The 14,263-nt window shown below is 38.5% G+C and overlaps 1 protein-coding gene across 1 annotated transcript in view; it reads left to right on the top strand.

Annotated features, from left to right (window-relative positions):
* Positions 1-14,263, top strand: part of Piwil3 (piwi like RNA-mediated gene silencing 3) — a 31,856-nt gene that overhangs the window by 5,187 nt on the left and 12,406 nt on the right. Inside the window, exons 5-12 of the mRNA XM_047562189.1 lie at positions 2,339-2,550; positions 3,117-3,238; positions 5,101-5,295; positions 6,864-6,975; positions 9,490-9,616; positions 9,999-10,116; positions 11,263-11,377; positions 12,147-12,331. Coding sequence (XP_047418145.1) covers positions 2,339-2,550; positions 3,117-3,238; positions 5,101-5,295; positions 6,864-6,975; positions 9,490-9,616; positions 9,999-10,116; positions 11,263-11,377; positions 12,147-12,331 — 1,186 coding nt within the window. The remainder of the gene's footprint in view (positions 1-2,338; positions 2,551-3,116; positions 3,239-5,100; positions 5,296-6,863; positions 6,976-9,489; positions 9,617-9,998; positions 10,117-11,262; positions 11,378-12,146; positions 12,332-14,263) is intronic.

The following is a 14,263-nucleotide window of genomic DNA, read 5'->3' as shown; positions in this document are numbered from 1 at the left end:
GGACTCTGTTGCTTTCTGACATTTTTATCCAAGTTTTCAGCTGCTTATTGCTGTATTGTGCTAAACTTTGAACCTTCTTTCTTTTGTTAAAAATCAATACACTTTTATTTAGTAAGATACTGGCCATAATCTTCCAATGATATAATTTTAATTTTCACTTGGTTTACAGTGGCTGGTCTGTACAAATAATTTACACAAAGGCGACTGAATGCTAATACCAGAGCGCTTAAATGAAGGTGTCCATTCTCATTAGCTGATGCAGTAACATATTCAGTTTATCTGTGCATTGCTGGAACCTTGATGTAAGATGGAAACAGTGCTTCTTATCTAAAGTTTGATTGTCAGCAAGTAGAATGAACACTTTGTTTTACCAAAATCCAGAAAATTATATGAGAAAAATAAATTCCAGCTACTTTAATAGATTTTTAAATGCCAATCTGATTTTAGCCTCTTAGTGCTAACTAGCTAGTAACATTTACTTTTAATTCTTTGTTAAAATGAGACAAATATTTGCATGATATTTTTATATGTGTAAATCCTTCATATCTTTTTAGATCTAATTCAATATTTTCTGACTACTTTTGTCATGTATAATGCCATTTTGTGCATGTTTGTGACATTCATAAATTGTACCACTGACTTTTTCCATGTAAAATAGCTATTTTACTGAATTTTCCTTTAAAAGCTAGATTTACTGTTTTTTCTGTCCATTTTAGCATCTAAACGGAATTTTTTTGTTACTCTTTATTAAAAGAATTGATTGAAAGCATGAAAATATTGGATTTGCAATCATACGAATAACACCTTTATAAAGTATTACAAGCACGATTCTTATAACAAATTATGAGAAATTATTTTCTTTTGCTACATTTTCATATGAACAAACCAAAAATTCATGATGAGCAGTTGCAGTGTTGGCTGATGTATCTTTTGTGCACAGGGAATTTGAAGAGGACAGTGGATTCATTTAGAAGTGTAATTGGTGCTGTGATGATGGCAACTTTACTGTTAGTCACACTTCATCTTTTCCCCACTGGCTTTGAAAATGTTTTTTTTTTTTTTGGGGGGGTGCTGGGGATCGAACCCAGGGCCTTATGCTTGCAAGGCAAGCACTCTACCGAGTGAGCTATCTCCCCAGGCCATGTTGGCTTTGAAGCTTTTCCTCTTGTCATGGTCAACAGCTGAATTTACTTGAAAGATGTAGAATTCTGTTTAAAAATATCAACATCTGTACAATTAGGTCAAAGAATTGTGCAATCGCTTCCTTTTTATAATTTTTTAAAATTGAGGATCAGAAATATTTGAGAAGGTCAGATCCAATAGAGTGTGGTGATACTATTTAGTTTAGCCAGTCTCTATTAAATACTTCAACTTTGAATGTAAACTAAGGAATAAAACTGACCACCAAAGAGATGGTTTACCCAAAGTTTCAAAGCACATTGTCTACAGATGGTAATTTAAATCATTTATAAAAATATTGACATTACATTTTTTAAAAAAGTTCCTAATTTTTTCACTAAAAGAAGAAACTATTAGTTTTAATGTTAAATATGGTAGATATTAATATTTCTCTTAGATGACCAGTGATTCCAATGTCCCAGTTTGAAATAAGTACCCTGTGAGTATGAGATAAATTAGTGATGATCAGAACAAGTTTTAGTATCCAATGTTCAAGAGTAAGTTGCTGTTGTTGCAGTGATTATGTGTACATAAATGCTGATTTTTTTTTTTTTTTTTTTTTGCATTAAAAGAAAAACCAAAAAGTCAGGTATGCTGGCCTATCACCATTATGCTTTATGGAGCTGTTCATTTTAATCTGTTGATTACCAATAACGTGTGTTTAAGAGATTCTGAAAAAAAAAAGAAATTCTGTACTGCTTCACAAGGTCACTCTAAGTAGAGATATTCATTCTGGCTGTCACTGGCCTTTGTAATGACATTGGCTTTTGCAGAAATGACAATTCATTGTAGTTTGGGTGGACTATTTTCTTTTCCTTTTACAGCCCCTAAAACAGAATGACCCAGTTCTTTGGTTGTACTGAGCTTAAAGAAAAATTAAACATTGTTACCCATCGTGGCCTATTTTTCTTTTGGAAGCTATAGAGATTTGGTTTGGGTTTTGACTTAGTCTTATTAAATATTCTAATCTTATCATAATTCTCTAAATTTATACTTACATCAATTCTCACCAAATGGACAGGCATTCTGGAGATCTTGCACGCACAAATGGTTATTTACCATTTATCTCCCTGTTAGACCTAACTTTGTTTATCAATATCATAGTGTCCAGATTATTTGAGGTCTAATCAGTTACTTTGTCTCATTTTTTTTTTTTCAGGTTCAGAAGGTACAGTGGTAGATCTAAAAACGAACCATTTCCAAGTGACATGTCCCCAGTGGATTGCATATAAGTACAACGTTGACTACAAACCAGACATAGATGATACAAATCTGCGTTCACAGCTACTTTTTCAACATGAACCAGTTCTTGGCAACTGCCATATATTTGACGGAAACTCTTTATTGTTATCTAGAAGGCTACACAGTCGGGTTAAGTAATATCTGATGTTTTCTTTGCTTTTCTTTCTCTTGCATTTATACTTTGCTATAACAAAACTTTCTGTACAAGAGTGTGTGGAGAAGTTCTGAGAATCTCTTGCCCATAGGACTTGTAACTAACCTACATGTCACATTTGATCATCATGGATGATAAGCAATGCTTCAGATTTTAGGGCTCAAGTGTAATATAAATGGAATTGAAGCCCAATGTGGCTGAAAAATGCTGATAAAAAATTAAAATTATCATTTCCTCAAACTTTAGCCAAAAAAATGTTTAAATAGGGACATATTTTCCTCTATATTTTTATTATCTTCTTTGAACTTTATCTTCAATAAATTTTGATATTAGTTAATCAAATTTATAGGAGCTTAAGTTAAAAATTCTTTTAAAAATTCCGATGCTTGGCTTTTGTGAATCATGGTTTCTACACGCATGCCCCTCTGTGAGAATGGTACACCACCATGTGTGTTGGATGACCAAGTGACATGTTGGCTTGTTTCAGCGAACCTTAGCTTCTTGAAAGAACACCTGGATCGTTTTTGTTTCTACATCTTAGCAGGTGGAACTGGTCAGCCGGACCCTAAACCGTAGCATTGTGAAGATTACACTTAACTTTTCCAAGGAACTGCAGCCCACCCACCCGGACTGTGTGCGCTATTACAATATTCTCTTTAGAAGGTGCGTTAGCAAGAATGAGTTCCCTTGAGCTGCATTTGTGGTTTGCTTAGGTATCATGCTGGTGAACAGCTGTGTGCCCCTGCACTCCATGCGTTGAGACAGGGACAAGTGCTGGGGAGGAAGTGACACTGGGGCCTCACAGCAGGCAAACTCCTGGGCTCATCCCCAACACTCATTCTCCCTGCCCACCCCCACTTCCCACATTTGGTACAGTCTGCAAGAGCAATGGACACAATATGTGTTTCTCTCTGGAGCAACTGCTTGCTCTCTGCTCTGCCTTCACTATGATGAGCAGAGGTGCAAGATTTGAGACACATAGTTTGTAAGAGATGTTTAAGCTCTGTTGTGGGAATGAAGGACATTCTGCTGAGATTTCTATAATTTATCTTATGAAAAAGAACCAGAAAAATTGAGGTTTAAATGAGCCTTTATATCTTCACTGGGTGCAGTCACCCACACCAGTAATCCCAGCAGCTCTGGAGGCTGAGGCAGGAGAATTGTGAGTTCAAAGTCAGTCTCTCAGCAATTTAGCAAGGCCCTGTCCCTAAATAAAATATTAGAAAGTAGAAAGGGCTTGGGATGTGGTTCAGTGGTTAAGCATCCTGTGTTCAATCCCTGGTACCAATAAATAAGTAAATAAATAAAATTTGGTGTATATATATAATTTGGTATATATATGCCCATATATACAACATGCACATATATACACATAGCCATGTAATTTATTTTGTACTATTAATTGATAATAGAACCAAAACCATTGACAGGCTGTTTTCTAATGTATCTTAGGTGAGACTAAATGCTTAGTACTATTCACTGTTTTCAACATATTCTATTTTTTCAATTTCTAGAACTCTGAGGCAGATGAATTTGAAACAAATCGGCCGCAACTATTACGATGACAGGAGTAACAATGAGTTCGCCAGCTTTAAGTTTGTATAAAGTGAAAAATATGTTCTACAGACTTATATATATTTTTGTTTTAGAAAGTTGTTCTATTTGAACTGCTATGATTTAAAAGTGATGCCCTTTTAAACAGTACCACCTACCCACCACGAACAACTAAAGTTCAGTTTAGCATAAATTAAAGGGAAAAGATTAACCTTAAAGACTCCAGCATGATGCTCTGCCACTGAGGCTTATTATAACATGAACATTTTTTTTCTCTTCTTCCTCTCCCCCTCCCTAGCCTGGGGTGTGGGAACAGCATTACTCTTCTTCCCCATCCAGTTATCTGTCCTTGAGCACACCCCCACCACGGAGTGCTGGCAATAGCACCAGCAGATCTAAGAAATGATTATCTCCCAAATTAACAAATGAAGTGGGACCAGGCACACCTGGAATCACCTCTTTAAAAACCCCTCTGTCTCCCCTGATGGGCAGCCTCTGGGATAGGAGTCCTTTGTTTCTCCTTTGCTAGCAAAGCAATTAAACTTTTGGGTTTTTTTGTTTAAGAAAACACCCTAGCATGAAAAACATAAACCTAAAAGTGTTTAATTATTGTATAAACAATGTAGGAAACCTAAGTCAAAAATTGAGTTATAAATTTCTCTGAAAAAAATGTAATAGTAATTATATCTATTACATGTATCTATATTACTTGACAGGGTGTATATACATATATTTTAAAAGTTAGAGATGATGCATTAAGCCTGTGTGTGGTAATAAGTTACCAAAGAGACATACTACTTATAAATAATCTTTATTTGAAGGTCCTTGGAAAGATCAATTACTGCTAAAATTAAGGAATTGAAACCAGTTGACTTGCATCTATTTTAGACCCAGAGCTCAGGCCCTGAAATGCTCTGCCCCCTGTGCAGACCTTGATCTTCATACTCTGATGTGGTTTCTTCTGCCTGCAGGTTGGAAGTCTTGCCTGGTTACGTTACCTCCATTCTTCCGTATGAAAACAGTCTTACTTTGTGTGCAGATCTGAGCCATAAACTACTCCGAATGGAAACTGCTTATGATTTAATAATGAAGATATTTGAAAGCAATGTAAGAAATTTCAAAGAGAAAGTGGAGAAAGAATTAGTTGGGCTAATTGTTTTTACAAGGTAAGTCTACTTTTTTAAGAACCGATGCAATCATCAATTTGATCACTCCCCCCGCCCAGCACCTCCAAAGAAAAGTTGTTCCTATATTTCTTGAATCACTGAGCGTTGACATTTAGGATGAGAAATAGCATGAGAATCATAAGAGTCATTGGCTGTTCTGCTCATCTGATCCAGGGGAGGATCTCTGGGCTCAGTTGTCCTGCGGTCCCTGATGCCCATTCATATGGTCTGCTGGTTCAGAGCAGCATGTTTTTTCTGCATTCCTTTTCCTCTTTTTATTTTTTGGGTGAATGTCAGGCTATTTTAAAAATTAGCACTTAAATATAATCCATTGGCTACTTTTTATTTGAAGGAAGGTTTTATCCTTCATTTCCCTTCTACACCAGAAGTATTCAGTTGATAAGAGTGGATTTTAATAACCAGTTACTTCACCAAAGCAGTCTGAAAAGAACAAAGTTGGAGAACTCACGTTTCCCAACTGCAGACCTTATTACAAAGTGACGGTAATCGAGACAGGGTGATACTGGCATAAAGATAGACCTGCAGACACTGTAATAGATCCAAGTCCAGAAGTTGGTCCTCGCCCTTGCAGTCACTTAGTTTGACAGGGATGTCAAGATAGTTCAACGAGGGGGAAAAGTCTTCTCAGTAATATGCTCAGGTGATTGGATATCCACCTGTCCCCACACACAGTACACATAGGTCTATTTTGAGTTCTTGAATTAAATTTGGGTGAACTTTGTAAGAGCTAAAAGTATAATTTTATTACAATGTTTAAGAGTAAAATTTGACTTTTAAGCAAAACCTTCTTGGATAGGACCTCCATAGCATAAAGATAAAGAATAATATAGGTCAATTGAACTTCGAGTTAACAACTTTTGTTCTAAGTATATTGGCAAAAAAGTGAAAGGAGAGCTGACAAAGAGAAAATACTTGCAATCACACATCTTATAAGAAACGTGGTTCTAGAATATACAAAGAATGCAACCCAATAGTTAAGACAACCAATTTTTAAAAAATGGACAAAGCATCTGAGTAAACCTTTCTCCAGAGCTCTTTCTCCAAAGGATATTCTAATGGCCAATGAGCACATGAAAAAATGCTCAACATCAGCAGGTGAGATTCAAAATAAGGTTCCACTTCACATCCATGAGGACGGCTAAAGTGAAAGCAGATATTAAGAACTTGGTAAGGATTTGGGAAACGTAGAACCAACCTTTCTACATCGTGGTAGGAATATAAAATAATATAGTTTCTTTGGGAAATAACATTTGAGGAAATGTCAGACTAGAGCTAGCGTACCAGATGACCCTGGGGTGGAAATGAGTGGTTGCTTATGGTTATGTGTCCTTTCTGGGGAGGTAGAAATGTCCTAAGATTGTTGATTGTACAACTCTGCAGATACACTGAAAGCCATTGGCTTGTCCGCGTAAATGGGTGAGTTGTATAGTTCGTGAATCACATCTTGTTAGAATTGATAAATCCTACAGTAACTTGAAGGATTCCAGATACTTCTGCATGCAGTCACTAGTTCAGGAATAACCTCCTGTGTTGTGATTACACCACAGATACAACAATAAAACCTACAGGGTGGACGCTGTCAGCTGGGATGAGACTCCCAGAGATACATTTACAAAAACAGACGGCAGCCAAATCACCTATGTGGACTACTACTGGCAGGTAGGAAATTTTATTTTAAAAATACATTTGAATCTTAAAATTTTTTCAAGCTTAGTTGAATCAACTTAAGTCTTACTTAGGAACCTTCAATATGCAATATTAACATAGTCTCCTTTGGGGATAGGGTTGCCTCCTCTGTTATCCATGTGTTCAAGGGCCTCTGCATGGGACTGTGTGGCATCATTAGACTGGCTCTCTGTCAGTCTCAGAAGTGGCTACAGTGGTTTTAAACGTGTAGATGGAATACTAGATAACAATAAAATCAGTCATCAGATAGAAAAATTTACTTGTCTAGATGTCTTAGCTGTGTAGAACTTGGTCCAAAAGGACCAAAAATGACCAGTTGCATCTGATGTGATATCAGGTACATGCTGAGGCTTATAAGTCATGGATTCCTCAATCTCAAATTTGAGTATTCATAAAGAAATAATAAGTAAACTTAGCAAACTAAGAAGCTCCAGTTGATGCGATTGACTTTCTAGTTTTGGCAGAGGAAAGAATGATCATTTAAAGAATGCCAGGTACTTGTAGCAACTAGAAACAAGTTGCAAATGGGTGATAAAGGAAAGAGCTTATTTTTTATGTAAGAACCCAAAATATAGCTATGTGGAGCCATTGCAAATGCACTGCACCCTGATGGGTGTCCAAGGGAGTGGCCCAGTGACAAGGTTACCCTGGTGTGTGTGCTACCCTCAGTGTTTGTCTTCCTGCCAAAAGGCAGTTAGTGCCGCTATTGCTAGGGCAGCTGAGTCTGCTCATCTTGAGGAACTTGGGTTCTCGCAGCAGGCAGACGGGAAGAAACTATTCTGATAGTATCTCATGTTGCGGGGGCTCTCTCATGGCTGTTTAGACTGAGTGGTCCTAGGAAGCCCCTGAGAAGCTGAAATGTGCATGTCAGGAGTGAGCTGTGTGCAGATGAGGGAGAAGGGAACGAGGAAGTCACCTTTGTTGGGATGGGCCTGGCGTGTCCCTGTCTCAGACAGAGCTGGTGTGTTTTCTAGAGAAGTAAGGTGGGTACAGGGAGGAGCTATGTGAACCGGGCAGGAGCTGCACCATTATTAGAGGGGGAGGTAGGGGGTCCCTTTATAGAATTTTGTGCTCTGGGGCAAACTGGACTTTACTGTCATCAAGTGGTATTATGTAGCCCGATCAAGTGATCTGGGTTTTGTCGGTTTTCTTTTGTTTTGTTAATGGTGCTGGTGATTGAACCCAGGGCCTTGAGCATACTAAGCAAGCACTCTTACCACAGAGCCACATCCCCAGCCCAAGTGGTCTATTTTTAAATACCATTTTGTGTAGATGGACAGAGCACGGGCAGTGTCTAGGTAAAAATGGAGGCAAGGAACCCAGAGAGGAGGTTATTAAAGGGACTTGGTAAATGACTTGGAGAGATGGGTAGAAACAGGCAGGTCTTGTTGTGGATCTTGGGTGCCAGAAAAAGGAGGGAAATGGGTGGACAATGGCATTACCCTCTGTGATGCGGGCACCTGGAAGAAGCTGGCAGAGGTGGACTGGAGATCCGAGAGGCACTGATGGAGTTTCAAACTGCAAAATCAGTAAGCACACCATGAGAAAGTTTAGGACCGGGACACTGGTGAATCCCACCTGCTTCTAAAATATCTACAGGCCACTTTAAGGAAAAGAAATCTGCATCCCCTGCATCAGTATCTTAAGAATTGAAACTAGGAGCCTATCTTAAGAATAGTCACAAATGCTGGATTTGCAGTTGTCTTTTTTGGGGTGTGAGAACTCTCTTGAAATTCCCAGGTGCTTGAGAAACAACTGATGCCAGAATCCGCATGACAGACTATCATGGGTAAGGACCTTGTTGATAAGTGATGTGGAAGGCTCTAGCAGAATTACTCTTTTAATTGGGAGGAAAGGAACTTTGCCACTGGAGAGTTGCAACATTGGTGTAGGAAGTTGTTGTGATGTCAGGTTCTGAAAATGTCTTTTCCTACAGGAAACAGGAACTATAGGCTTAGGGGAAATGACTGAGAACAAATGTTGGGTGTAGATCTGTAATTGAGATTTTAAAAAGGTCAATGTTTGCCCTTCTCCATGAGGATGAGTCTTTGCGGTGCTGGGGATTGAACCCAGGGCCGTGTGCTTTGCAAGACAAGCACTCTACCAACTGAGCTATATCCCCAGCCCGGGGTGAGTCTTCCTAAAAGTTCTCAGTGCACTTTAGGACTTTTCGAGGCTAGATCAGTGCAGACTGTATTTTCTTAAGGGTCTCTCAGCCATCTCTGTATACAAGGGTAGAAAAGAGAACAGTGATTCAATGTAATGCTTTGTGGGAGTCCTACTCTTTGGTCGTGTATGCTTATAGGAACCACAGGGACATCAACATTAAGAGAATCTAAAGAGTACTTACACCTAATGGAAAAAACTATCACCAGCAAGCCTCAAGACATCCACATGACCCAAAATACGTACTTTTGTACATCTTCATGTCATGTTACTATGGTTTTTCTGATAATCATGCCAGTCTCCCCTGCTTCTCTTGAGCAGAAATACAATAAACACGTCACTGACTTATCTCAGCCACTCTTGGTCAGCCAAGGCAGATGGAAAAAGGGCCAGAGGCTTATGCCACGCTCGCCTATTCGGCTGGTTCCTGAGCTGTGCTACCTGACAGGTAATGCTGACTGATATGGTCTTTGCAGAAGACAACCCTGTCTTTAAAAGTCAGATCTGGCTTGAGGATGGTAAACCTGAGGTCAGTCAAGACAACTTAATGAAACCCTGCTAAAAATAAAAAGGGTGGGGATGTAGCACAGTGGCAGAGCACTTGCCCAATTGAGCCCCTGGGTTCAGTCTCTGAATTTTTAATATCAAAAAGCAAAAGTCACTGATTTAATTATGATGTAGAAATAGTCTTTTTGCAGAAGTCTGACTCAGAGTTGCAACCCCTAATTTGGGTCAGTTGGAGTTCTCTGCACCCCAATACCACAGTCTTCTCTAATATAAATTTATTCTTGCTTGTGTAGCTGTATCTTTAACTTTTTTTTTTTATAAAGGTTTATCAGATGCAATGCGTAAAAACTTTTCAATGATGAGAAACTTGTCTGATAGTATGAGACCAAATCCCATGAAAAGGACGACAGTATTGAAGAATTTCATCAAGTCTATACGCATGTAAGTGCTAGTGTTCAGGCTGTGCTTGTGCCTGTGTGTTGTGTGCACTGAGGTTGAGCTCTGTGTATATCTCTTGGCATCTCAGATTCTTCTATTTAAAAATGACAATTGTAGAGAAAATGGTATTCTTTGGGGGGAAAGAGGGAGCAATTTCAGTTTTTCTGACTCAGCGATGTTAGAGGACTAAGATACAGGAATACTGAAAGAGAGGCTCTAAATTGCCTGTACAAATGTGAGTCAGGGGCAAAATTATTTCAGAGTTCTATCTGCAATATTGTTTGCAGAGTTAAGATCCAGTTGCTTGCCCCATGAGTGGCCAATCACGTTGACAGCTAATGAGTTGAGGCAAGGACAGTGACTTTATTCAAAAAGTGGCTCAATTCAGGCTGGGGTTGTGGCTCAGTGGTAGAGTACCTGCCTAGCATGTGTGGGGTACTGAGTTCAAGCCTCAGCAACATATAAAAATAAAACAAAGGTATTGTTTCCCTCTATAACATATATATATATATATATATATATATATATATATATATATATATATATTGTATGTATGTATACACACACACACACACACACACACACACACATATATATATTTTTAAAGTGGCTCAGTGAGAACAAAGGGGGAATTCTGTGTCCAAAGTCCTTCCTCTTAGGAAACAGATCTAAGGAGGCTTATGTTAGTGATTGATGGGTGTTCCCAGACAGGTGGGCATCCTGCAGAGGGAAAACTGGATAACGGATATCCAAGTCATGATGATTTCCAGTTTTTAAAATCTTAACAATAAAGATCATGTTTTTTCCTATAATGGATTAACTGCATATTATACAATGATAGGGCTGGGGAAGGGAAGGTAACTCTCCCTCGACCCTCTTGCTGAGCTGTTAGCTGAACTCCCTATGATGAGGGAGAACATCCTTCCTCAATTAGTTACATACTATAAACTCCCAGCAGTGAACACTGAGCATCCTTCCTCAGCTAGCGACTCCCAAAATGAACAGAAACATCTCCACTGCTGAATTTCAGTATTTCAACACTGGGGAAAGCAGTAATGGTTCCAGGAAAATTGTCCTGATTTGCAAATATCTAATTGTCATTGCTTATTTTCCTTGGTTTGATCACAATGGGAATATTTTAATTTTCAGAAACAAGAATGCACAGAGAGAACTTAAACGCTGGCATTTCAGGCTTAACGCAGACTTCTTGTCTGTCTCGGGAAGAACTTTGAAAGAAGTAAGAATCTTCCAACGTGATGAATCGGTAAGACAGATTTTCAAGATTTTCAAGTCATGGTGGAGTCAAAGAGTAATGCACACAGGAACCAATTTAGTCATGTTTATAATGATGAGTGTTGCTCTTTTTAGTATACCTGTCCTTTCTGAGACAACAGGCAAACACTAATTAAGAATTATGTAAAGCACTTGGCTCTGTCATCTTTGTATCTCATGTTGTGAAAATTTGCTCATTACAGTTGGAAGACTGATCTTCCAAGTCTATTCTTAGGGACCAGTTACCTAGAATCAAAATAATGCCAAGCATCCGGGGTTAAAATAAAAGACTGAAGTTTGAACAGTAGTTGAGCAAAGAGGGATTAATGGGCAGCACTTGGGAGAACTAGAAGAGGTTCAGAGTTTCATGGCTGCAGTGTGGGCCGTGAGCTTCCATAGGCTGATGTGCAAGTATAAATGAAAACAGTCTATTAGACTGGAGTAGAAAGACCCTACGCAGAGGTTGATTGGTAAGGTTTCCAGTTTTATTTGACTTTTTCCATTAGGTCTCCATGTACCTGTGGAGGAAGCTGAAACCCTGGAATCATCTCGGTCTAATGAACTCTCAACTGAAACTTCACAGCACCCAAGATAGAATCCAAGTTTCACTAACATATATCTTATATATAATCTAGTCATTATTAAAATTAGAATTCCGAGATTTCAATAGGAAGTAGCACAGATATACGATGGAAATGTTCTTGGATAATGTCGATCTTGGTGGTGGGGGGAGTAATTTGTGTCTTGTAATTCTTTTCCAGTTCGAGGCTGATCCACTAGCAGATTGGTTAAAAGGATCAAAAAATACATCTTTACTTAGAGCGATGTCAATAAATGATTGGGTGATACTTTATACTAGGAGCTATATTGAAGTAGCACATTCCTTACTTCAGAATCTAAGGAAAGTCACCCCTGCCATGGGCATGACTCTGAGAAGAGCAAAGATGTAAGTAGAGTGGAAATTATTTCCAATCTAAAAATCAGTTGTTAATGATCTGAAAGAGAGTCCCTGAAGTATCGACTTGTAGGAATCATTTTCTTTATCAAAACTCTGAAACCTTGTAAATAAATGTTAATTTCTTCCAGTCGGCAAACACTAGAACAGACTTTTGTGACATGGTTTGTGACTGTTAGGATACTCATCGAGGAAGGCATGGGAATTAGTAACAGTGTGAATGGATGGGGAATACTTCCATTTGTTTAGTTATACATGACCATAGGATGTATTTTGGCAGACTATACGTACTTAGAGCATAATTTATTCCATTTAGGATCCCACTCTTGGGATTGTACATGATGTGGAGTTACCCTGGTCGTGTATACAAATACAAGGCTAGCAAAGTTATGACTGATTAACTTTTCTGTCTTTCCTATTCCCCTCCTCCCTCCCTTCCCTATGTTTCCCTCTGTCTAATCCAATGGATTTCTATTATTCCCTTCCCCAACCTCCCTTTTTTGGGGTTAGCATCCACAAATCAGAGAACATGCAGCCTTTGTTTTGGGGGGGGGGATTGGTTTATTTCACTTAGCATGATATTCTCCAGTTCTGGATGGGGAATATTAAGAGCTAGGTCCTGCTGGGTGCAGTGGCACAAGAATGTGGCTCAGGAAGCTGAGGCAAGAGGATCACAAGTTCAAAGCCAGCCTCAGAATTTAGCAAGACTCTGAGCAACTTAGCAAGACCCTGTCTCTAAATAAAATATAAAAAGGGCTGGATATGTGGCTCAGGGGTTGAGTGCTGCTGGGTTCAATCCCCAGTACAAAAAAAAAAAAAAAAACAAAAAAAAACCCAACAATGAGGTCCCAATCATCCCAATCACATTTCCAAAAATTGAACTTATTTTTAAGAGATTTAATCTTTTAAAGCAATTTTGGGTTCACAGAAGAATGGAGAAGGTTCAGAGACTTCCTATGTACTCCCTGCTTCCCCCATTACCAATACCTCCCACCACAAAAAGCACATTTATTATAATTGATGAACTTACATTAATACATTGTAGTCACTCAAAATCTGTAGTTTACATTGGGGCTCATTCTTGATGTTGTACATTCTATGGATTTGGACAAATGTCTGTGACATATCCACCATTATAATATCAAGCAGAGTAGTGTCAACTAATTTTTACTATCTCCATAAGTTTTCCTTTTCCAGAATGTCATATAGTTGAAGCATATATTATGTAGACTTTTCAGATTGGCTTTTTTGAGTTAGTAATATACCTTTAAAGCTCTCTTTCTGGCTCCATAGCTCATGTCTTTTTAGTGCTGAATGCTGTCATATTGTCTAGATGTACCGCAGTTTTTATATCCATTCCCCTACCAAAGTACATCTTGGTTGCTCCCAAGTTTTGACAATTATGCATAAAGCTGCTCTAGATATCCATGTGCCAGTTTTTGTGTAGACGGGCACAAGTGTTTAACATCTTTGGGTAGATACCAAGGAACACGATTGCTGGATCATATCATAAAAATGATAGTTTTTAACAAACCACCAACCTGTTTTCCAAAGTGGCTGCACCTTTTGCGTTCCCACTGGCAGTAACCAGAGTTCTTGCTGCTCTGCATCCTCACCAGCATCTGGTGTTCTGGGTTCAGGTCATTCTAATAGATATATGATGATGTATTCTAATTTGTATATCCCCAATAGCATATGATACAAAGCATCTTTTCACATGCATGTTATATCTTTCCATATTTAACTTCCTTGGTGAGGTGTTTGGCTCATTTTTAAAATTGACTTGTGTTCTCATTGTTGAATTGTAAGAGTTCTTGGTCTATTTGGGATAACAGCCCTTTGTTAGATGTCTTTTGCAATTATTTTGTCTTAGTCTGTGTCTTGTCTTCTCATCTCTTGGCAGTTTCCTTCAAGGAGCCGAAG

Source organism: Sciurus carolinensis, chromosome 8, assembly GCF_902686445.1.
Source record: "Sciurus carolinensis chromosome 8, mSciCar1.2, whole genome shotgun sequence".
Taxonomy (NCBI): Eukaryota; Metazoa; Chordata; class Mammalia; order Rodentia; family Sciuridae; genus Sciurus; species Sciurus carolinensis.
Note: the sequence above shows the minus strand (reverse complement) of the source record. Positions and strands in the feature narration are given on the sequence as shown.